This window comes from Sminthopsis crassicaudata, chromosome 1 (assembly GCF_048593235.1).
Source record: "Sminthopsis crassicaudata isolate SCR6 chromosome 1, ASM4859323v1, whole genome shotgun sequence".
In the NCBI taxonomy this organism is placed as follows: Eukaryota; Metazoa; Chordata; class Mammalia; order Dasyuromorphia; family Dasyuridae; genus Sminthopsis; species Sminthopsis crassicaudata.
Window position 1 is genome coordinate 496,474,656 of NC_133617.1, and position 26,746 is coordinate 496,501,401.

Genomic DNA, 26,746 nt, shown 5'->3' on the forward strand with positions numbered 1-26,746 from the left:
AAGGGAGACTGAAGTGTTCCATTGGAAAAGGATATGAAAATTAAGAAGAAAAAATATTTAAGAGGATTAGAAGAGAATCCTTATCTATCTGCATATATATAGAGGAGAGTAGAAGACAATAATCAGAAAAGAATAGCATTAAGAAGAATTGAATATTTTGGAGTTAAATAACAGATAGGAGCTCTTTTAAAAAGAAGAGCACTAAACATTCTGAAATAAAAGAAGAAATAATTTAAGGTAACAAACTTTAAAGAAATATGGTAAAACACATTTACTTTATAAGGACATTTCACTTTTAACAAGTCATATTATATATCACAGTAAACAATGGGGAAAATTTTCTAACACAGGGAAAAAAGTGAACACTTACCATATGTACATGACCACAGACCATCAAACCAACATTTTTTGTAAATGCATGAACAAGATGAAGCAAAGCTGGACGTGAGTTTGGAGAACCTGTCATAACAAGACACTGAGGCCTAATATAAGATTAAAAAAAGAAAAACAAAAATTAGAAAATCTTGGGTTTTTTGTATTGATTAATGGCATGATCTTATTTTCAGTTGCTTTCTGTAAGATGTTAATACCTCTGTATTGTCATTCGGAAAGCTATGGCATGGGACAAGCTCTTGTGTGATCACTTTATAACAAGGACTTAGGGAAATCACTTTTGATGTGATGTAACTATTGCCACTTTATGTTCAACTAGGTTTTTCTTCTTCTCTGACTTGGGAATAATTTTGATCAAATCAAAAGGAGGCACAATTATTCTATCACATGAGCAGTGCTGCCTAAAGCTCAGAGAAAATAGGAACTTAGGAACTAAATTGATTAATATATGAAAATGAATAATTCCTTTATTACTTAGTAATGCTAAGTACAAACACAAAATTAATACAAGTGTTTTGCTAAATTTTTCAAGCAAATTTTTTTGAATTGATAAATTTACTAATCTCTAATTTTGTACACGAAATATCACTAAGTGTAGTATTAGTGTGGCTTTCAATCCTTTATGGGTACATATATACATGAACACAAACATACACACATATACACACAATGTCCAGGAAGGTATAGTAATAATAAATGACATTTATATGATAAATTGTTTCATTCTACATCTATTGTCTCATTTAATCTTAAAAACAAAACAAAACAAAAAACCTTCGGAAGTACTACTACTCTTATTTTGCAGATGAGAAAACTGGAGCTTGGGAAGCTTAGTAATTTGTCCAGGTCACTAAGCTAGTAAAAGAGGATATGAATCCAGGTCTCAACTGACTCAAACTAGTAATCCTCACACTACAAAATGCTGTGGCAAAATGTTGCTCATCAATTGTCAATAAATTAACCAAAAAGCATTTCTTAAGCACTTACTATACACAAAGAAGGGTACTGAGTGTTGAGAAAACAAAAGCAAAAACCAAGTCCCTCAAAATGATTTACATTTTATCAAGGTGAGACAACTGAGAGTTAAGAGGATAAAGAAAGGCTTCATGTGTGAAATAGGTCTAGAGATAAGATTTAAAAGAAATTCCAAGAGGCAGAGGTGAGAAGGAAGAGCCTTCCAGACATGAAAGACAAAGGCACAGAGAAGAAATGGAGTGTCATAAATGAGAATAGCAAATAAGCTAATATGACTGGACCATGTGAGAAGGACAGTAAGGTATAAAAAGCAGGAAGGGGTCAGGTTACGAAGAGCTTTAAGTGGCAGACAAAATAGATCATATTTGATTCTAGAAATAACAGGGAGCCACTGGCATTTACTGCCTGAAAAGGGGAAGAGTAACAAAGAACACTTAAGAAATTCACTTAAAAATATTTCACTTTGGAGTGTCTTATTTCCTTGAAAAAGATCAAATAAGAATATTGCAGCAATCCAGGATAAGAAGTGATAAGGGTCTGAATTAGGGTAGTAGTAGCTGCGTGAATGGAGAAAATGGGAAAAATAGTATGGACACAGAGAAAAGATAGGGGAATTGATTAGGTATGAGTAGTGAGTAAGTAAGAAGTCAAAGGTAATATTGAAGTTGGAGTCTGTATGACTTTAAGCATGTGCTGCAGTAATAGAGAAGTCTGGAATAGGGATGAGCTGGAGATACTGTTTTGGAGATGCTGAGTTTGAAATGCTCATTTTAAAATTGATGATAGTTAACTTTTGAAGTGTTACAGAGATCCAGGAGACAGAGTAGGCTGAATACATTTGCAAGTTTTCTGTATAACTGAATCCATGAAAGCTATTGAGATAGGAAAGTATATAGAGAGGAGAAAATTCTGGACAATTCTGGGGAAATAACCAAAGTTAGTAGTTGATATGGACAATGATCTAGTAAAATTGATTAGGAAAGAATAGTCAGAAGAATCAAGAGAGAGCAGTGAAGCAAAAAGTAGAGGGTCATCACTGAGAAGAGGCATTTATTTATGACATAAGACATCATTTGAAGAGAACAGTTTCAGTTAAATATGAGGCTGGAAGTCTGCCTGCAAAAATCTGAAGAGTTAAGAAAAAAGAAATGAAAGCAGGCAGCTTTTTAACTACATGCACTGGCTTCCTCAAGATGATGCTGTATCTTTGTTCACTCTCTTTATACCTCACTGTATCTTAAATCATTTGCCCCCAAACCCAGCAATTCCCATGCACTTAGGTAATTTCTGTCTCTATCACTCCTGAACACTCTCCCTTCTTTTTAAATCTACTCTATTAATGTTTTATATCCTATAGAGGTAATGAGAGGCAGTCGTGGCACACTGGATGTATAGCCAATATAACCTAGCTTCAAATCTTGCTTTGGCCACATATTGGCTGTGTAACCTTGAGCAAGACAGTGCTCTAACTAAATGTATTAACCTGTTTGTTGCTACCATATAACATAAGTTTAACATCTTATGATATTATGGTAGCAACAAACAGATGAACATATTTGGAAAATGTTTAATAAAACAAATAAAAATACAACATAATGTTAATCTGTGTTTTTCTAGGTCAATATATGGTTAGTAGGGATCTATTTCTATTGAGTTTGACACCAGTGCTCTAGCCAACTTTGAAAGACTCAAGTTGCAGAAGTGTCAATTGGCACTGGATAGAGTTTGAGATTCCCTAAAGCTATGAAATCCTGTTTAGGTCCTAATGACACAGACTATGTTAACTCACTACTTAAATATAGCACTATAGGGATAGTACTAGTCCTCTGTCATCCCTTCTCCTACATTCTGGCTTAACACTTTCTGCTTTGGCCAGAAAACCTGATTTTCTTCTTCTCCTGGATTGACTTTATTTTTTATTACTAGGTAAAAGGCACCATTCTTTGTCTCATTTTCCCCTAGCCTTAATCATTGAATAGACATCAGACAAACTAAGATGTGGGAAAGATTTTAGCTCAACGAGGTCAACATCTCCCACTGCTTTTTTAAGGGCTATTTCCAGTCATCCTGATATATATCTTGTCAATGGACTCAGATGGCTCTGGAGGAAAGAGTGAGGCTCCCTCCCTCATTTAAATTCAATTTGCTTGCAAGTTAAGACATTACTTTTTAGATGCCATGGACCTATTCAAAAATGAAAGACAAACAACAACCTGTAATAGTAGCTGTACCACTGGGGATCCAAGACGTTCCTTCCTTCTTTGCTTATCCCCTCTCCCTCCATTCACAAAGGGAGTCATAACCTCAAGTGAGGATGCTCTGCTCAAAGAACTATAAATTTTGATCCCCGAATATCAACATATCTTAGGGGATTCTGGATTCTGGGCTATTTTTTTTTTTTTTTTTTTATGAGCCATGCCTTAAACCCTTATCACTTTGGCTTTAACGGACTGAATAAATCCAGGCTGTTTCATTTGGTCATTGTTTGAACTGACTGCATAATTTGGAATCAGATGGCTCAGAATGAGCAAATGTTCCTGTTTTGGCTAGAAACCCTGAGGGTCTTTCTCTCCTAGGCGCCCCCCCCTTCCTTTTTTTGGACTATGTGAAAAAGGCCATTCTCTTCCCCATTTCTTACCTAAACTTAATCACTAATTGGGCATTGTTTCAGACGAACTGAGAGTTATTAAAGACTTTGTTAAAAATGTCAAAGTCTCTCTTCTCCTCCTGTATTTTATTTTTTTGACTACACAAAAGACACCATTCTTTTTCTCATTTTCCCCTTAATTTAATCAAACCAATAGATCTGGGAAAGATCTTAGCTCAAAAAGGCCAATATCTCCCATTGTATCCAGGGCCATCTCCAGTTGTCCTCATCCATATCCTACCACTGGACCTAGATGGCTCTGGAGGAGAAAGTGAGGCTGTTGACTTTACAGAGACTCCCCCCATTTAAAACCAATTCACTTGTATGTCACAGCATCTCCTCCCTGATATCATAGTCTTCTTAGACAATGAAGACAAACAACAACAATCCCTACCTAGCTTTCACCCTAGAAGACTACATTACTTCTTTGGCTCCACCGATCAGTTCCTTCTAGGAACTGCACTTGCTAACCTGCAATTTAAGTATTCAGATCAGCCATGTTCAAACCATAATAGCCTCCATCTCTCACTTTCTAGACTTCTTTCTCCATCATCTCACTCCCCACCCCTAACCCCCTTTTCCAGTTTCTTTTTATGTGCTCTGTTTCTCCTTCAAGGTAGGAATTGTTTTTAGTTGTATTCCTAGCACTTAGCACAGTACATGGAACAAAGTGAGCAATAAATGCTCATTTATTTGACTTTAAGACACTTTTCCTAATCTGGACCCTATAGTTAACCAGTTCAGATTCTGTCTTCCTTATTTACTGAGTCCTTCATTCCTTTGTCTATTACCAACCACACCACATAAACCCTTGATTCCATCCCTTGCTCTATCTTCTCTAATAGATGGCTCCATTACCATTATATTATATATTATAATATTATATATTATATTACCATTATCTACCGCTATACTTCATCTTTAATGTCTCCCTTTCTATTGATTCTTTTCCTATTTTCTTAAAACATGCCAAAAATCTTTCCCAAACAAAACCCACTAAAACTTAGATGTGAATCTAAAAGCCAAGTCTAGTTCCTCTCTACACCCTCTGCCCCAATCCTTCTTTTTCTCTCTGCTATACTTAACACTATTGGCTACCCCTTCTCATCCTGGATATCCTTTTCTCTCTGAATTTTTTTGTGACATTACTTTCTCCTGATTTTCTTCATGTATTAACTACTCCATTCCGCTCTTATTTGTTGGCTTTTTGTCTAGATTAAATCCTTAACTGTGAATATTCTCAAAAGTGATAGCCTGGACCTTTATTTTCCCCCAACTTTTTCCATAGGCACCATCATATTTCCTGTTTCCAAGGTTCATAACCTGGATGCTATTTTGTATCTTTCACCTCATATATCCAATGAGTTGCTAAATCTTGACATTTCTATGCTTACATCTGACTCCTGTTTATTTATACAACTATTACCTCATTACTTCTCACTTAAAAATTACAACAAACTTCTTGCCTCAAGTCTCTTCCAATAGTTAGTAAAGTGATCTGCCTTAAATAAATACAGGAGCTGACCAACTCTACTGGTTTCCTAATATCTCAAAAGAGCAAGATATAAACAATTGTATTTTAAAGCCCTTTAACAACCTCACCAAAATCCATCTTTCCTAGTCTCATTATATATTATCTCCTTTCACACTCTATAAAAAAGCCAAAATTATCTTTTATATATTCCTTAAACATAGCAATACAACTCTGTACTGGTCATCTCCCTTGCCTAAAATCTTTTTCCTCTTTCATTGCATAAAATCTCTTTTCTCCTTCAAATATCCTGGATTCTTTCCTCTCCCCCTCCACAATTACCTTCAACAGAATCTTTCTTGATTCCTCCCCTAGTGCAACTACTCTATCCTCCTTATTATATATTTATTCTATATACCCTTACATATGTATATACCTCCCCTGAAAGAATCTAAATACCTTCAGAGCAGAGACTGTTTGATGCTTTAATTAGTACTCTCAATATAAATCTCCCAGTGTCTGGTACATAGTATTTAATTAATAGTTAGTGATTTCTGATATTCAACTCTAAAGTTATGGATTCTGTGACACTCAGGAAGAACAAAGTTTTTAAAACAAAACCAGAATTTTCTATTTATATTTATAAATAAAAGTAAGTACAATCCCAAATGAACTAACACATATTTAGTTTTTAAAAATTGGTAGCTTTTCAGTAATGACTAGATTTATTAAGCATTAATAATTTTAAGGAAATATATAGACAAAGTTAAAATAATGAAAAGTATAATTTATTTTTTCTGCCTATACTTTAAAACCAATTACAGAAACAGCCTGTTGATTAAAAAAAATAATTTAAGTGAATGTTGCAAAGCCTATACAGACACGACCATTTATTTTATACCTTTATTATTGCTATGGTTCAGTACCACAAATACCAGCCATCAGTCATAATGATCCCAAAATATCAATGATAAATCCCAATGATACAGAAATCAAGTTATCAGAACCACTTAAATCCCTTTCAAATGTGAGAATTATAATAAATATTATCTAATTATGGGAAAAAACCATTAGTAATTAAAGTAAGGTTTGATCTGTTGCTAAAGCATTATTGTTTATTTCTTTAATGACACAATTCAAAGTGTCATTCCATACAGGGTCAAATCAGTTTGATAAAAGACCTGCATATCACAGTAAATCATTTTATGGATACAACTTCTAAGCTTCTAATAGCTCATAACAATTTGATAGCACAAGAAATAGTGGATTTAATTTCATTATCTATATTTTAATTATTATTTGTATTTTTATCAGCTGCCAACACAAACTATAACAGCCTTTTCTGGCAGTGGTTGTTAATTCCACTTCCTAAAGTCCTTCTTTGCTCTAAAAAATCACTACCTTTTTGGGTAAATGAACCCTTCAATCTAACATCATTGCTTAATGTCTTCTCAGAAATAGGTATAGGCACTGTGAAGCAACTTCATTCTACTCATGTTTCAAATAATCACATTAATGAGACAAAATTATAATACAAACATATAAATATTAGTGTTCATTTAAAAATTCTTCATCATAAGTTACCTTACTTTCTTTTTGGTATGAGATACAAACATTATTTCAGGGGATGGGGAATATTCCTGTCTCACATTATCAGAAAATAGTAATTTCCTCCTATTAAGTGCCCGTGCCTTATAGTGGGGAAGATACAATATTTAGTTCCCAGGGTGTCTGCTTTCAAAGTAACTTATATTCTTCAATATTCAGTTTAAATGCTCCCTTTTCTATGAAGCTTATTCTGATTTTCCCAGTCAACTGTCACCCTCAAAAGACTTTTTTAATGTATTTATTGTACATTAAAATATGGATATATGTGTCACATCCTTTTACTACATCAAAGCTGTCTTATTTACTAATCTCTATCTTTGCTGATATGTAGCATGTAGAATCATTTAAATTAAAAAAATAAGCATTATGACATTCACAATTGGTATAAAGCTGATATGTTTGCTAGCTTTCAAAGTCCAAAGCAAAACAAACAACCTGCCCCCCCAAAAAAAACAAAACAGAAAAAAACACTTCCTACTAGAAACTCAGGTCTTCTAATTCAAAATTGCACCAAATATTTGATTACAGTTTTCATATTCAGCGGAAAAATAAATAATTTTGAAATGTATCTGAATGTGAAGCCTGGCTTGTCTACTTTCTACCTATAGGATCTTGGCCAAGTAACTTTATTTCTATGGGCATCTACTAATTTTTTCATTAAATTGTATTCCAGCTGAACCTAGTTTAAAGCTAAAAACCCACTTCAGAATTCTGTGTCATTGAGGTTGATCATTGATATTTTGGGATCATTATGACTGATGACTGGTATTTGTGGTGCTGAACCATACCAATAATAAAAGGTATAAAATAAATGGTCACGTCTGTATAGACTTTGCAGCATACACTTAAATTATTTTTAAAAATAATTAAAAAAATTAACAGGCTGTTTCTGGAATTGATTTTAAAGTATAGGCAGAAAAATATTTTTAAAAGGATTAAATATTACTCAAAATAATTTTTAAAATAGATGTTTCTCATATCATAACACCTATCTCCAAATCAATAGGAATCTTTCAAGAAAGGTCTGTGTGATTCAAATGTAAAACAGACCTTAAATAATGAAAATAAAAATAATTTAATAGTAAATTAAAGAAAGTTGGTGGTGAAGGAAAGAAAAAAAAAGAATGAAACATAAAAAAGTCAAGTTTCTAGAAGACATCTGAACAATGAAAACTATATAAAGTAATATGATCATATTAGTTTAAAAGAGACTTAAATTTACCTGAGATTTTATAATCAATTAACTGTAATCTAGCAAGATTTTAAAGATCTCAACTATGACTTAAGTAGAAATCTGAAGTTGCATAATTAAAAAGTAACTATTCTATGATCTGACTTAAAATAGTCACAAGCCTAATTTGTGACTAATGTAGATGTTAATATTGTATTTATAGCATTCTTTCTTTATAATGCGTCAATAATTAAAGCTAAACAATTATTAGAAGCAGCAAACTAGAACAAAGCTAAATAAAGATATTAAGAGATTTAAAATCAGTAACAGCAATAAATAGGATATAAAGAACTCCTACCAAGATGAAATGTACTTAACAAGGATTATTAATCAACAAAAAACAAATAAAGTACATATTCCCGTCCAATCCTATGGCTCTAAATTTGAATACTAAGGCAACTAATATTTATTCCTGCCTATATATATCTTCTAAATCACTGATATGATATAATAACCCAAGAAAAGTTCTATTCAGTTGTTTTCAGTTGTATCTGATTCTTTTGAGTTTTCTTGGCAAAGATACTGAAGTGGTTTGCCATTTTCTTTTCCAGCTCATATGATAGATGAGAAAACTAGGATAAATAGGATTAATTGACTTGCCCTAGGTCACACAACTAATAAGCGTCTGAGGTGAAATCTGAACTGAGAAAGATGAGTCTTCCTGGCTCTAGGCTGGCACTTTATCAGATGCACTACCTAGTTATCCAAAAAAAAGTTTTGTTCACACTAAATTAATAAACAAATAAACATAGTGATACAGGCATTATAAACTTAAAAGTGGATGATAAAGTTATAATAAAAGGACTGTTTCTATATTATTTTTCAATAGATCTCTACAATAACATGCTTATGAAGTAGCTAATAATTGCTAATCTTTCATAAAGAGAAAAATAACAAGAAACTTGGGTAAACTTTTTATTTAATTTGTTAATTATTTCAAGATTAGTCAACTCTAGCCCTAAGACTTTTTGACCAAAGTGATAAGAAAACTATCTTGTTGCTCACAAGAAATGATGATGGTCAAAGAATATAAAAAATAAAATCAACCATTTCCATTATAGTGATAGCAAAGAGCTGCTGGGAGTTACCTATGATATCTTATAGTTTACCTGAAATTCTTCACATGGTCTTCTACACCAGAAAGACGAATAGAGTGCTGCAATGCACTCAAGTAAGTCAGGGCTTGTGTTGATGATCCCCAATTCACATCTGTAAGGATATACAATATTGCTAATTGTTACCAATCTGACTTGGGGGGGAAGGGGAGAGAAAGTAAGGTTTGTTTTTTTTTCAAATTTTAATTGATATTTATTTAAATTTTTCACTAAAAATTCTACTTACTATAGCTTAAACTAAACTCTCAAGACCTACTACACTGAAAAGCATGTATAGAGCTAGTGAAAAACTGTGTCTGTTGGTGGTCTGCCATCCAAAGTAAGTTTTTTGAGGGTCACAACCACAGACTGTGTTCTTAACTGTCTACCAAGGCATGGGATGCCAGTACCAAAGGAAGGAAGATGCACCCCCATGAAACCAAACATATATATTCATTTATATACATATATACACATACACATATGTATAGGAATAGGTATGTGCTATGAATATATGTATAGTTATGCATGTTTATGTGCATTTATACATACATGCAGTTGTAAGCATGTGAGGTCAACTCAAAAAAGGTGATTTCATTTACATAAATGAACACTGTTTTAAGATGTAACATCAAACTTTAAAATCTAGACAGAACTCTAGTCCATAATAGTTATTATATAAACTATATGTATATCTAATGTACAGAAAGAATTTGTGGTTTTTCCATATTTTGTTTGGTTGCACTGGCAATTTGGATTTCTTAGTACATTAATGAATGTTCAAGATGCTCACTCCTTTGATAATGTAATTTTAAAGAGATTTCTGTGAAAATACCATAGTTTGGTAATTTGAATTGTATAATAGATGAATATTTTAAAGATTAACAGAAAAAGAAAGGTAGCTCTTGAAAACTGCTTATAAATTCATAAGATGCATATTTTAGAGTTACTATCCCAATCTAAATCTCTATTTTACATTTGGATTACTGGAATAACATTCACTTCTACTTCTGCCTCTACTCTCCCCATCAATTCTCTTCTTTAGATAATTGCAAAAATAATCTTTATAACCGTGATAGAGACTAGATCTGTGAATCCAAAACAACTGCATGAAAAAACTCCTCCCAAGGCAAGCCAACATCTTCTAGCTTACAGTCTTACAGAGCTATATAGACTACTAAGAGGGGCCATAGAAACAGTATGAATCAGAGTTAGGCCTGGAATCCAGACAAGTTATTTTGCCATAAGTTACTTATCTTTGCTGCTACCATGTAAATTCTGAAATGTGAATATTTGTGAATATTTTTTTTTCTTCTGAAACACCTTCACAGGCTCTGAGCAAATATAGTATACCAAAAGACCTGTATCAAGGAATTCCTTGATTCTTATGTTATCCAATTCAGTCCCTCCTCTCTAACCAATTGGCCCCTCTCTTTCTCTCTGTAGATGTGGTTCTAAATTTTTGTTCCCAATGCCAATCTGCTGTTTCTTCACCAAAAAGATATCTATCACTGTTTATGAGATGTGGTTTGAGATGAACTTTTTCCAATTAGTAACTAAAACCTTTTCTAAGAATTTCTAAGTTGTGTGCTTTTAGAATTTAATTATAAAGTTCAAACTACTTGACAATGTTTTTAATATGACCTTATAATTATTGTTTAGTTTGTGTTTGTGTGTTCTCAATTAGTTAGCTCAAAGAGGCTGTGGTTTCCTTTGGGAACACAATAATATCTAGTACAGTAATGAGCACAAAGTAAACATTCAATAAATGCCTGTTCAACTGAATCAGAGCCAGTGTACATATATATTGTAGCTATTATTCTGCCTGTGGTTTTAAACTTTAAAAACAAGTTTTTTATTAACTCATTTTGACAAGTTAAATATTAGATTATATTTAATTATTTTCTAGAAATAAGATTAGCTTACATATCATTTTGAATGATAGCATCAATAATTGAATTTAAAGTAGTCTTTTTACTGTTTATAAATAAAATTTTCTTATTTTAATATCAAGTACAAAGTTGTCTTTGAATGTAAAGCAAATACATGTCAATGATAATCCTCAGCATACAGTAATAATGCTTATAACAATATAACAATATTTTAGTCTAAAAGTATATATCACATATTTACTGACCTGGTTTTTTGTAGGTAACATAAATGTACAATCCAAGAACGATGACATATGTTAACAATGCAGCCCACCAATTAATGACAAACATCACTATGCAACAGAGAATTGCCCCAATAAGTGAAATCCACATGTTGTAATACTTGAAAGCAGGACGCCAACCTAATCATTAAAAAAAAAAAAAAAAAAAAAAAAAAAAAAAAAAATTAAAGCCATGTTACTAACACATTTGCATGAGCTCCTATTTTGTAATGCTTACTTTAAAATTTTATTTCTGCTTATATTACTTTCACTTTCCAACAACTCACCCTGCTCTCCCAAGAAAAAAACCCAAAGCACATTTCACATGTCTCATTCAACACCTATAATTCACCTCTTTTGTGTTTAATGAAGAATCATGTCTCACCACTTGGTGTTGGGCATAGCACCTATTATGTATCACGTATTATGCTAAGCACTTTTAACAAATATCTCATTTGATTCTCACAACAACTCTGAGAAGTAGGTGGAATATTTATCATCATTTTACAGTTGAAAAAACTAAGGCAAAAGAAGTGATTTGTTTAAACAGCAATAAGTATATGAACTCAGGCTTTCTTTACTCCAGGCTCAGAGTGCTATCTACACTTCTGGAGTCAAGATTTATAAATGTATTAATAATTGAGCAAACTATCATGAGAAAGTATGGAGCAACAAGTATATTTACTTCCCTCATTTGGAAAAATATTAAAACTGAAAGAAGATTCAACAATTCAAAAAAATAGTTATTACAATATGAAAACCACATAATAAAGGTCTGCCATCTACATTTCTAATACTATCATGCACATTACTTTGTTTTATTTGATGGAAATATGCATATATGTATGCATGTGTAACCCAATGTACATACAAAATATATATTCTGAAACAAAATATAAAAATGGATACTCCAAGTAATTTCAATGCTAATTCATGCTAATGAAATAGTAGGCTATTTGTATATAAAATCTTTAATTCTGAAATTTAATTTGGAAAAGATCACCAATTTATAATTTAATTCTACAAAACTAGTACCTGTTTTATAACAGTTATATATAGGAATATATACTAATATGTCACATAGATATATTACATGTAGCTACTTAGGTTTAAAAGATGACAAAGATACAAAGTATTTTAAGAACTCTTAAAAACACAAATTGAACTTTAACATATTTAACATGTATTGGTCAACCTGCCAATGTAATTCTGAGCAAGTCTTATATTCTCTACACTATAAACTCACCTGCAATCTGAGAACTAGTATGTTATCATTCTCAATTGTTATAGTACAAAGTTCTAAATGTTATTTTTTCTATTAATGTTATATATCTACTTAAAAATTATAGAAATACATACATATATATAAATATAGTTGGTAGGTTTAAAAGTCTTTTCTAAAATCACCAAACAGTACTTTGATAGTCAACTTCTACATGAACACATTTTAAAAATTTAAATGGAAAATTACTACCTGGAGATTTTGCAAGCGATGCATGGAACACTGAAAAATTAATCAGTGCATATGAGGCAAGGAAGAAGTTGGAGATTATTGGAGCAATAACATTCAATTCAGCTGTAAAGAACCACATATAAAGAGGTTAAGTTATTTACAAATTCAGATGAAAGGTTATTGTGTGATTGAGAGTCCATTACCCTTTTGAATTAATTTTGTTCTCTTCTCATATAATAAATGAGGTCACAAAGGTTCTATGGCAGTTAAGATGGTAAGAGTTATTCAAAAGTTCTGGAACTGAATTAAAGATTTTACGTTTCCAGAATTACGATATGAATTATATTGGTAAATCTTACAAATAAATGGGTTTTAAGTATTTCCTTCCTGACAGTCCCTTCCAGAAGCAAATGGGACTTGATTAAGTTAAAACGAGTTAGAGTAAACAGATACTTTTGTTCAAATCCAAGGTCAGAAACAAATGTAAAATGTAAAATCACAAAACTCATTTATATCTATTTAAATAACTAACCAATTAAGATGAACCCAAGTGCAATTAAGAATGTCAGGATATAGCCACGAAGTGGTTCATTGTTCTTCCCATAACCTTTAGCAAACATCTGGAAAGCTGGGTAGATATTGTCCTTACACAATGCCTAAATAAAGAAAAGTAAACATTAAAATAAAAGATTGTGTCAAGGGCATTCCCCCAAATAAAAAAAAAAAAGGCTCATATTAATCTACTTTATTAACATGTTTTCCACTCTCATTCAATATTTTTTAATGGCAAAAACCCTTCTAAAGTTTTGCTAGGTATGGCTAGGTATAAACAATCCTTTATACTCAAAAATAAAAAAAGAGGAGAGCTTAAAATAAGTTCAGGATAGCTAATTGATCTAGGCAGATGTTAAGATGAAAGAAACCTTACCCTTGGTTACAAGAGTTGTATGTAGTTCTATGTCCTTTCTACCAGAAACAGTCAGTTATTCTATATTTTCTATCATCATACACACACACACACACACACACACACACACACACACACTCTACCACCACCAGAACCAGCTAATTGAAGGTTAAAATACTCTATAATGTATATGATAAAGATAGGTTTTGTTAATTAAGAAAATCATATATACGTGTTTCATGATGTGCTGCTGTTGCCTGTCCTTAGTTCTTTCTTTCTTTCTTTTTTTTTTTGATAAGGCAATTGGGATTAAGTGACTTTCCTAGGATCACACAGCTAGCAAGTGGTTAAGGATCTGAGGATGGATTTGAACTCAGGTCCTCCTGACTTCAGGGCCAGCACTCTATTCACTGCGCCACCTAGCTGCCCCTGTTTGTCCTTAGTTCTTGAAGAGGACCACAACAGGAAGGCAATGCCATGACATACAGTGAAAAGAGGGCTGGGCAAGGTCACCTGCCTCACTTTCCCCTCCAGAGCCATCTGGGGACCAGTGGCCAGATATAGAACAAGAGGACTGGAGATGGTCCTGGATGCAGTGGGGGACTTGGATCTTTTTAGGCTGAGGTTTTCAACAGGTAGACTGAGGCCAAACCCACATTCAGTATTTAACCTTAGATAGCAATTGAGGCAAAGTTAAAAGTGGAGACACTTCCACCTAGTTAAAAAAACAAACCAAACCAAGCCAAAAAGCATAACCACATCTAAATAAATGAGTGAATAAATCTGGGAGGGGAAGACCCTCAGGCTTTCTGACCAAAGCAGAAATGACTGAATCACTCCATCTGAGTCAATCAGAATCCTTGATTGGTTGGTTGTTGACCTTCATTCTTGGAGAGGACCAAAATGACATCACTATGTTAGAGATAAGTTACCATTGGCTGATTAGATCAATACAAGCTTGGAATGCTCTTCCACAGCTTGGACACAATAGTCCCTTTATGAACATTTGGGGTGGACTTTCTGATTTTGCACATCTTTTGTTTCTTTTGGGCAAATTCAATTCTGCTTTGCTCATAGAGCTCAGCACCTTCTCTGATGAGAGCACATCAAATGGGGCTTGGCCATGGGACCTTGGATTGGTGGCCAATCAATGAGAATCAGAGTTTGTATGGTTTAAGGCATGGTCCTTAACAAGGAAATCTAGCCAGTAAACTCGATATTTTGGGAGGGTTCAAAAGTAGAAAAGCTGGACAGGGCAGCAGGATTCCAATACTATGTCTTATTAATTTAGCTATGTGACTCTGAGCAACCTTTTAGAGCCATTTCCTTACCTATAAAATTAGAGGGTTAGATGAGATAATCAAAAAGCTCTAACATTTAACAGCTCTAACATTTAAAAATGAATTCATTTTTAACATGGACTATATGTAGATTGGGGTCCAGAGGCCAAAGAAGTAAATTAGTAGTGTGCCGTATAATAGATAATATCCTGGGTCTGGAGTTACTTGAGCTGAAATCTGGCTTCAGACACAGCTGTGTGACCCTGGAAAAGTCACTTAACCTCTGTATGCTTCAGTTTCCCCAACTGTAAAATGGGGGATAATAATTGCACCCACCTTTCTCAGGGCTGTTGTGAAGATTAAATAAGATAATATTTGTTAAAAGTCTTTAATACAGTTCCTGGCACATAGAAAGCACTAGATACATACTTAAACTTTTCCCTTCCCCTAAGTTAGGCAAATCATCCACTCAACCTTTTTCCTCTTCTATGAAATAAGAGAAGATGAACTTTAAAAAAGTCTGTCTGGGGGCAGCTAGGTGGCACAGTGGATAGAGCACCAGCCTTGAATTCAGGAGGTCCAGAGTTCAAATCTGGTCTCAGACACTTAACACTTCCTAGCTGTGTTAGCCTGGGCAAGTCACTTAACCCCAGCCTCAGAAGAAAAAAAAAAAAAATAGAATTTATACTAGCAGCTAGCTCCTCTGTATCATGAAGGGAATAAAGATTGTATCGCTGTTCTTGGTCACAGCAAAAGCTTTTTCTGATCATAACATTTGTATTTTATTCATTTCTAGCCAGTATTCCCAGTACTTTGAAAAAAGAACTAAATTATACTCTATATAAAACAGCATATAAATGCAAACATACATTTTTACTCATGTATACAAATACACATATATTCAGAATACACCTGTATATTAAAAACATGCTTTAAAATGCATATAACAATCTTAAAATTTAAAAAATTAGCATACTGAACTGATACATTAAGAATTAACTGGCACAATTTAAAACAAAATTAATTTACTTTTTATGTTTACTCTTAATGCTAGTAGGAAACAGTGCTAGTTAAAACAATCCTTACTTGTTATTGATATATTTTAAACAAGATAATACTCTAAAACATGTTTACAATTGGCTAGTTAAGTAGATTGAAATAACATGTTAATTAGGAAAAAGTCCAATTTGCTTTCCTCTATACAATTATATTACTTCTAAGTCTTACCTACTATTTTATATATACTCATATTGGTCACAAGGATGCAAAGATCAATGATACAGATAATTTTTTCATGAATCTACTTTCTGCTAATATGGAAAAATGATTGAGAACATATGTCCTGATAATGGACAGTATCTTCAAGCAGGAAATGTAATATGTGTTTATATTCTCTTTATTAGCACTCTTTCTATAAATTAGTTACTCGTAGTAATAACTTGAATAACTTGATTTTGATATACTTACCTGAAAGATTTTGGGAGCACTCACAAGAGATGCCAATGCAGAAGACAAAGTGGCAGAAAAGATACCTGCAGAAATCAGGGGTGCAAATCCTGACACCATACTCATTACCTAAAAGCAACGAAATTAAATGAAATTAAAAGTAATCTCATCAACAAGTAGATAAACTAAAAACCAATGCAAAAGTATCATCAGAAACAAACTAATAGTTATCTCTAGATTATTTTAATAAAGGGGGAAAAAAATCAACAGCACTTTTCAATGTATCATGGCATTATAAAGTGATAGTTAGGCAGCACAGTGGATTAAGCACTGGATCTAGAGTAAAAAAGGCCAGAGTTCAAATCCAATTTACTAGCTGGAGGTCTCTGGGCCAACTCATTCACAGTTACAGTGGTACAGTTTCATTTGTAAAATATGGTTATTTGACTTACCTCTTAGGATTGTTACAAAATTAATTAAGATGAGATATTTGTAAAATTCTTTACAAAAACCTTAAAGTACTATGTATATACTAGTTATCATTGCACTGTATTACCTTTCCAAACATATGTCACTTTGGGCAATATTAAAATCATTTTGCCTTTCTTCAACACAGATGTTAGGATAACTAACCCTGTGGATAATCAAGAAATTGCTAACTTAATACCTATCCAGTTTGAACTCCTCTGGAAACCTGCCCACTTATCAATGTTGTTCCTAAACTATGGTTTCCAGAATTAACCTAGTAATCCAAATACAGATGGAACAAAGCAGAGTATGACATAATCACCTCCTCTTCCATAGTCTTGGACACTGGACCCAAGATTGCATTAGTTTTCTTGGATACTATATTATCCTGCTGACTTATTTTGAGACTAGATATCTACTAAAATCTTTAAATCTTTTTCACACTACAGACCTGTCCCAACATACGTTCATAAAACTAATTTTTTGAACCCTAGTATACATCTTTCTAAAATCGAGATTAATGATTTGGCTGTAGAGAGAATCTTTTTGAATCCTATCATTTCGAGTTAAGATATCTTTCCTTCAAAAATCACTTTGTCTACAAAATATTCTATTATGAATATAGATACAATTTTTGTATTGACTATAAGGAAGATTCTAGTCTAAATGCCTCCTCTAGCTTCTTCATTAATTTTTCATCTCCAAAATAGCAAATGATTCCTCTACAGCTGTTTTATATCTTTATAAAAACACATGGAAAAAACTAAGTAATAAAATGTAAAGAGTTATATAGTATTAGAACTGAAGGGATTTTAAAGATTATCTAGAACTAGGATAGTACTTAGTTTTTTTGTGTCATAGATCTCTTCTTTTAAATATATAAAAACAAATATATAAAATTATTAAGGAATATATATGTAAGTTTGTATATAAGTAAGTACACATAAATACACACAATACAGATACACACACACAATTTCACAGACTCTAGGTTGAGAACCCTTGATCTAGAGGGTTCCTGTGGACTCTTCCAGATTGTCATAGTGTTAAAACTTTTTTATAATAATATTAAGATATAATATAGTAAAAAAGGATGGGCTATAATCCATATAAACAAAAGCTCATGGGAGTGTGTCCTTAATTTTTAAGAGCACAAAGGGATCCTGAGAGCAAAAATCTTGAGAATCACATATTAAGATCAACAACGTAATTTTGAATTCAAGGAGATTTGCCCAAAGTCTAGACAGACAATGAAATGAGTAAGAAAGTAAAAGCAGCACTTTAACCCAGGTCTTCTGTTCTTAATACAGTTTTCTTTCTACCATACCAACTGTCCCAACATTTTGCTTTTCAGTTCATGCATGAATGTATATACCAGGCTTTATGAAGACAACAAACTTTTGTATTTTAAAACAACATCACAAGAATCTGGCATTTTCAGACACTGGGCAGAAACCAACATTTGTGCCTTTCAAACACAATATCAATGTCAGAATAGCTCTGAATCACTAACTGTGTATGAATACTTTCTTTCATTCTAGAAATTTTACCTAGTCTTGTGACTAGAAAAACAAACGATTATGTAATGTTTTAATATTTATGTCACTCAATGAAACAACAATTATTCTTAAATTTCATGAAATTTTATAACAAAAAAAAAATCAGTTCTTTGCTAGAGATATATAATGGAAAAACGAGATGAAATTCATAGCTGTATTATTTTATCTCTTAAATAAATGCTCTTTATAAACACAATCTTGTAAAATGTATATTAACTCTTAAATTACTTGGAATTTATAATTAAAATAATTAAAATTTATGATTAAAATATATATTAACTCAAATTACTTGGGATTTATAATTAAAATAGTCCAGAGGAATATGATTTAAGTTAGTTATTAATCCTTATTTTTATTCATTAATTTCTTCTCCAACATTTCTAACAAGTAATAAATAAGAATCACTTTTTTTTTAAGGTGATGATGAATATTGAAGAACAGAGCTAGACAGAGTATAGCAATATGCAATAAGTCTAGAAGGGAGCAAACTTTTGAAGGCTTTAAAAAAGCACAAGGAAAGAGGATTAGACTTTGAGTCAAAAAGACCTAGGCTCAAATCCTGCTTCTTCCTTACAGTGGTTTTTTGACCATATCTAAGTCACCTAACCTCTCAGTAACCAGAGCAACCCTGCAATACATTAAATACTACTTCTAGAGCCACAGCAAAGACAGAATTTCAAATTTTTGTTTTGGATCCTTCAAAACAACAGATTTTATATGGGCACATCTGCTTAAAGAGCATTATTGATTACCAAAGTAAATTCAGAAGTATCAATAATACTAGTAAATGAGAAAATTTAAACCAAGCAGGTACCTCAAATTTGAGTAATGATTAAAAAAAAAAAACCCTCATGTAGAAGTAGTCTAAATAACTGAGCTTTCTAGCCAACTGAAACATTTCCTCTACTATCAAAATTAAAATTATTTTAATTGTATTCTATAGACATCTCACTAAAATCTATGACATACTTCCTTCTACCTTCTTAGAGTATGCTAAATAGAATCTAATATTTTCTTGAAGACTCAAGAGTTCTCAATAATCACTTATTTCTCTGGGTCTCAATAACAAGATCCCCTCAAGGACTATAGAAGAGATTAGGGCTGTTTGCACATAAATACTCCACAGACAGCTGAAATTTTATAATTAAACATCTGCTATGAACATACTTTTTCTATACTCTACACTGCTTCTAAGCTATCTTATTTTGTGGATAACTATTCCCTTAGATTGGTCATGGGTATTAGGGTAAGCACTTACCATTCCAAAAACCTTCTCTCTACTTCATTTAAGTTCAATCAAGAAGCATTTATGGAGAGCCTACTACATGCCAGGTACTATGCTAAGATTTATGGATAAAAAGACAAAAATTAAACCCGCTATCCTTAGGGAATTTACATTCTGTCAAAGCACATTAACATGTACATATACAAATATATATATATATATATATGTACACATATGTCTATATAGATTTATATAGATTAAATACAAGGTAGAGGCAGTTAGATGGCTCAGTGGATAGAGTACTGGGCCTTAGAGTCAGTAAGACCCGAGTTCAACACTCAGATACTTATTGGCTGACCCTGGGCAAATCATGTAATCCTGTATGCCTCAGTTCCTCATCTATAAAATCAGCTGGAGAAGGAAATTTAAAACTATTCTAGGATCTTTGCCAAGAAAATTCAAAATGGGGTGATGAGTTGGACACAACTGAAATGAATGAACAATAACCATCACAAGGAATTTTTGGAGAGAGATTAGCTTTCAGAAGGTTCTGGAAAAGATTCCATGTAGAAAGTATAATATGAGCTGTGTTTTGAAAGAAATAAAAGGTACTTTGAGGTAGATCAGGGAAGGGAGTGCATTACAGTACATAGAATAGTCAATTTAAAGGGAGAGGAAATGTAATGAGTGAGGAACAAGGAGGAGGATAGTTTGGCTGTAAGGAAAGCAAGGTATAAGTCTATAAAGGTATTGGTGCCAAGTTGTGAAAGGATTTAAAGGACAAAGAGAAGGGAGGAATATCATCAGACCTGTGCCTGGAAAACCACTTTGGTAGTAGGGTGTAGAGTATACTGGAGCAGGAAGAAACTTGAGGCAGAAAAGTAAATTAGAAGGGACTGCAAAAAGTTCAGGAAGGAGGTGGTGAGGGATAGCCTAGGATGGGGGTTATACAAGTGGAGCGAAAGGGATTTATATGAAGTTGTAGACCCTGGTTTTGTTAAACATTGCTGAGATTGTTCAATTGTTACTGAAACATGAAAGCTACACTCACCTGGAAATTGTTCATCAAGCCATAGTCACACTTTGTGGTTTCACATGATGAAAAATCAAAATTTAATTTGCAGGCTGCAGAAGTGCAGTTAGTTAGCTCCATGGTGATAGTGTCATTGATATTCCCAGTAGCATCCCGAACAACACAGGAACCTGAAACACAAAAAACATCTTGTATAAGAATAGGTAATTTAGTTAATTTTTCTTACTACAAATATTTAATTTTGTAAGTATCTACTAAATGTAAGGTACTATCCCAAGTGTAGTACAAAGATCAAAGAGAATATCTGCCCCTCAAGAAGCTTAGATTCAAATGAGGTAATCCATCAGATTAAAAAAAAAAAAATTAAAGTGACCTGAGGAGGGAAAGAAGGTTAACAATAACAAAAATCAGAAAAGACTTCATGGAACAAGAGGCCCTGGAACCTAATATTAAAGGAAGAACTTTTTCAAATTTGTTTTAGGAACTGTTCATAGTTTTGAAATTTTCTTATCAAACCTTTTTTTTATAAGAGGTATCATGATATCATGGAACGGTGATGGGCTCAAGTTAGGGGTGAGACCTGCATTTGAAGTCTGCCTCCTTTTTTTTTAACTGAGGTTTTGGATCATATCATTTAATTTACATTGTAAATTGTACATAGACCACAATGGAAACATGACAAATCCCACATGTGATTCTTTTTTAAAAATTCTGAATCATCATGTTTACTACATTATTGCTAATTAGCTATCAACAATACATGGGAGAGATGTGCTTGTTACTTCTAGCAGATCTAGGAAGGGCTCTTAGAAGTAGAATGGACATAGAAATCACCTACTTCAGTCATTTTATAGATGAGCAAACTGAATTAATGTCCCCCAAAACAAGAAGTAGAGCTAAGTTTCAGACCGAAGTCTTGTGTTTCATGTACAAATCCAAAGAAGCAGTACAACATAACTTGAATGCTGGCCAAAAATCTGTATTTTAAAGAAAACTATTGAAGATACTAAAATTTCTTTTCTTTCTCTTTCTTTCTTTCTTTCTTTCTTTTTTTTTTAAAGGAAACTCTAAGCCTTTATTTATTTGTGGACAGATTCTTTGCTAAGAATTAATAAGACAGAGGGGCAGCTAGGTGGCGCAGTGGATAGAGGACCAGCCTTGAATTCAGGAGGACTTGAGTTCAAATGTGATCTCACTTAACACTTCCTAGGAAGTTATTTAACCTCAGCCTCAAGGGGAAAAAAAAAAAAAAAAAATTTAATAAGACAGAGCATGTGATGTTTTCAACAAGGTTTCTAATAACTGGAAGAACTATAGCAGGGTTTTTTACATTCCTTTAATTTAAAAGGTTATTTATAGTTATAGATAATAATGTTCAATTTCAAACCGTACTTTCACTGGATGATTTAAACTTTTAAATTAATCAAATTTTGAAAATCAGTTTTCTTCAAAGATCAGTTTGTACTACCCTCCTACATGAGACTTTTCCTGATTCTGTTACTACTGCTAGCATTCCCTTATCTGTGCCCCCTCCCCAAAAACCTCAAAGTTAAAAATGTGTATGTTGTTTCCCCAAGTGGATACAAATTAAACACAAAGTCTATTTCAATTCTGCCTTGATATCCCAGTTTTTAGCACAGTATCTTGCACTCTACCTGGAGCTTAAATTGCTTGTTGATTCATAGATATGCATGTCATGAATATCATCTACACTGTAATACATAAGAAGTTTCTAATTTAAATTTATTAATTTAAAAATAAAGGGTTTTTACCTACAGATACTGCAATTCCTATGTAAACCAGAGTAGTAATTAAAATGGCTAACAACGTTCCTTTGGGTATAGCTGATTGAGGATCCTGAAAGAAACCAGATTAAAATTATTAACAATAAAGGGGGAAAGTATTTTTCATGTAAATGATAGCCTAATTTGTGACTTACCGCAAGATCACCTGAGATATTTGCCCCTGCTAGAATACCAGTTGCAGCAGGGAAAAAGATAGCAAATACAGAAAAGAAACTCTCTTCATCTCGAAAATCTGGACCAAAATTTTCTGTAAATATTTCACCTGTCAATGGACAGAAACTTTTCAGTTTGTATTGAAGAAGAATCTCAGAATCACATTTAATTCATGATATACATAGGCTAAAAATTTAGCATATATTGTTTATGCCAGTATACCACGTGGTTCCTTAATGACAAAATCAGATCATTATAATAAAATAAATATAATTAGAATATTTCCTATAACTGAGGGAAAGATACAAAGAGGGGAGGGAGGAATAGAAGAGTTTAGAATCAAAATGATGGACAGATCCCCATTTTACATTGCCTCATTTCTAAGAACCATATGCACATTTTTGCTAGCATTTATCAATGAGTCAAATATATAATAACAAAAACATACAACGTAGTTTGTTCTATATACATGAAAAAATCTTTACTATGGGTTCAGGTAGAAAAAAAGATGTGTATTTTACAAAAAGATAGATCTCAAGACCTAATGAGTATGATAATCACCTAAAATCAGGCTTGCTCTACGTCCTTTGGATCATACAACTTTAAATCTCTATGGAGCTTTTCCTTCTCCTGTCTTTTCTTGCTCCATTCTAAACATATCCTTATGTTTTATTTTTATAAATATTATGACCTCAAATCTAGGAGCCAGAATAATCTTGACAGCAATGTTTTAGCGGGAAGGGAGTCAGCACAACTAAACACTGTTCAAATAAAAAGTGAAACTACATATAATAATGCACTGTTACAAATAGTAGGGGTAATCGGCTCTTTCCAAAAAACAAGTGAAGAAGGCAGTTTTCTTTATAACCCTATAGCTGGCAAAGAAAATTACAAATAGTTTCTGAAGAGAATGCTGTCCCAATTTTGTGCTTATCAGGCTTGGAGGTGACTATAATCAGGATTACTATGAAAAAGTCAAGAAATGGCTTGAATTAAAGGAACAAGTTCATCTGCAATCTTCATGATTCATATGGTAAGAGCTGGAAAAAACTCATAGTCCTCTGAATTCAAATCTCTAGCAAAGTATTACACAGTTTTACAATTTGAAGCAATATTTGAACCAGATTTTCCTGACTCTCAGTCCACATTACTTTCACAATGCTCTTATCTCATTGGCTTCACTTATGGGGTTAAATGGTCTTATTTTTTATTTCACAGTTTTTTGTACATAATTGTATAATGTAAGAAATAGTAAGAATTTAGCCATATCTTTATAATCAAATAATTGCAGGAAAAGCTGCAATTAGAAATTTTAGTTTTTTTGGGGGGAGGGAGAATAGAACAAAATAAGAAATCTAACAGTACCATCAAAGAATAAATTAGATGAAAACTGAAATTAGATAAAGAAGCTTCTGTTTTATTTAAAAGTTAGAAAAAGATGTTTTACTTGCCTTCACAGTTTGAAATATGTAGAAATATAAGCCAAAAAATTAAAAACAAATCATATTATAACCAATTCAATAAGGAAGTGAAAATTCCATGAATCTTTCTCCTTTCAAAAGTAAGGCAGGTAGGAAATGAAATTCTGAAAAATTCTTACATATATCTTAAATTCTGTCACTTTTTGATGAAAAAAAAAAAAAAGAATTCTAAAAACAAATATAACTAAATTCTATTGTACTACATAGAAATCCAAAATGAATTAAACATAAAACAAAACTACCTACCTCTTTGATACATTATCAAAATTCTTTAAAATGTACTAATAATTTTATCTTATACTAAAATTGATACTTTTTTTTTTTTTAACTTACTTTGATAACTAAAAAAACCTTTAGGCTTCTTGCTTTCCAATGGGATAAATGTTCCGATGACAAAATCAACGATAGCTAGTAGTAATATCACCAAAAGAACAATCTGCGCCTGCAATTTTAAATATTGTCATTAAAACAGAATAAATTATCATTTTTGTGTACATAGTTAATAATTTCAAAGCACCCAAAATTTGCTAAAAATTAATTTTTGCCTAAGCAATAGTTATGAAATATAACTAGGTAGAACAAAAATCACACAAAATTATTCAGTAGATTTTTAGAAGGAAATGTGCTTCTACTCTCCATGTTTAATATCTTACCAGTAGCAATATGAAAATAAATAAGCTAATCCAGGACAAAGCCCATTTGGTAAAAAACTTTCTTATGTAGCTTCCCTCTTACAGGAAGTATATACACTTCCTACAAGTAAAAAAAGTGTTGCAAATTCCAAATAATTCTGATACAGACTTCTCTATTACCCACTGTTGATAAACACTTGCCATACATTCCCTCCATCTTCTATGTATAATGATGCTGGCAAGATAGGATTATGGGCATAAATGGTACACTATTTACAATGGAATAAGATAGAAGCATGTGAACAGTTGAAAAGGTACTGGTGTTTAAAAAAAAAAAGGCTAAAGTAAAAGGAAAAGGTAGGGAAAGGAAGTAAATAGGCAAGCTTGATGAGAAGACGCCAATATAAATTAATATGAAATTTTTCAAAGAGAAATTTATTTAAGATCTCTTCCTCTTTCTTAGTCATTTCCAAATTATTTTGGCAATCAAGGGGGACAGAAAGCATTTATTGCTTCTAGTAAAGTGTGAAAAGAATCAATGTTTATTGTTGAACTAGGAAATGAATGGTTTGGCAATGGCTTTGTGGATACTAAGAAACTTATTTCATATACCCTCTTTCAATTTCATTAGGTATTTATAAGTATGTAAAATAAAATTAGTCCTGTCCTTCACTTAGTTTCTTCAAGCTGATTTTTGACCTTACCACAATTTCCCTATTAATTTCATCATTTCCCCTAGTTGGGAATAGTAAGGTCTTTGATTTTAAAAATTTTAGAAATGGTAGAAAATAAGTTTAGCTTGCTTTTCTAGCCTAGATAGTAGAGTGATTAATCAGCTTTTCTCATCTGTTATTTAAAATAACAATATATACATTCATAAGAAATGTCACATCCACTGTCCCTGATTTTAATATTATTATCCAAAACATGGGGGGGGTGAATATGATTATTATGTTCAATTGGAACATATACTAATAACTTATGGAGGACACAATATTATTGGTGAAACTATTATCATGTGAAATTAAGAAACAGATTCTACAAAATATAATTTAGATTGGGAATGGGGGAAGAGAAAAAGATTTAAAGAAAAGAATACCTAGGAAAGTAGATTGAACTGGTTAGTTTTGATGGATACAAGAATTTAATGGGAAGCTTAATCAAAAGGATGAGTATTTGCAGCAATCAATCAGTAATCCTGCTTCCCCCCACCAAAAAAAAAAAAATCACAACATTTTGGCAATGCTTTCAAAACAAAAGCAAAAGGCACTACAGATTCTGAAAAGAGGTACACTAAGATACTAAAATAAGAAGTGAAGCAAGTATGTTTCACCAAAAAGAACATTAAAAGCCAGATAATAAAAGATGAGAGATCTTTAAAGGCCAGTGCTAAATAATCTGAGACCCAAAGGAGGAATCTTTGTAGGCCAAATAGGAAAAAAGACAAATTCTTATTATTCAGATGACCAATTTGGACTTCATGATAGTTTCAAAGAAGTAGCTATAAGAGAATTGAAAATGAAAATGGAATGGATATTTAGGGGTCCAGATGAAAAATGTTTTCTACAGGACAGGAGTAAAGATCCAGAACTGGATTGTAGAAAAGTCAAGAAAATGATAAGCTTTGCCACATATAAACTATCTCAAGCTAAGAGCGTCAATAAACATTTAGCTCAGAAAGAATGAGAACTGACTGACTTTAGCTGAGAACTACAACAAAAAAAATAGGTGGT

At 32.4% G+C, this 26,746-nt stretch overlaps 1 protein-coding gene across 2 annotated transcripts in view; it reads right to left on the reverse strand.

The window, feature by feature from the left end:
- Positions 1 to 26,746, reverse strand: part of LOC141550622 (solute carrier family 12 member 2) — a 106,961-nt gene that overhangs the window by 25,129 nt on the left and 55,086 nt on the right. For both annotated transcript variants that reach the window (XM_074281450.1, XM_074281449.1), the window contains exons 7-16: positions 24,715 to 24,823; positions 22,882 to 23,009; positions 22,715 to 22,799; positions 20,961 to 21,112; positions 16,679 to 16,786; positions 13,557 to 13,680; positions 13,046 to 13,147; positions 11,557 to 11,712; positions 9,435 to 9,534; positions 371 to 482 (exon numbers count right to left, since the gene is read on the reverse strand). In XM_074281450.1, the coding sequence (XP_074137551.1) occupies positions 371 to 482; positions 9,435 to 9,534; positions 11,557 to 11,712; positions 13,046 to 13,147; positions 13,557 to 13,680; positions 16,679 to 16,786; positions 20,961 to 21,112; positions 22,715 to 22,799; positions 22,882 to 23,009; positions 24,715 to 24,823 (1,176 nt within the window). The remainder of the gene's footprint in view (positions 1 to 370; positions 483 to 9,434; positions 9,535 to 11,556; positions 11,713 to 13,045; positions 13,148 to 13,556; positions 13,681 to 16,678; positions 16,787 to 20,960; positions 21,113 to 22,714; positions 22,800 to 22,881; positions 23,010 to 24,714; positions 24,824 to 26,746) is intronic.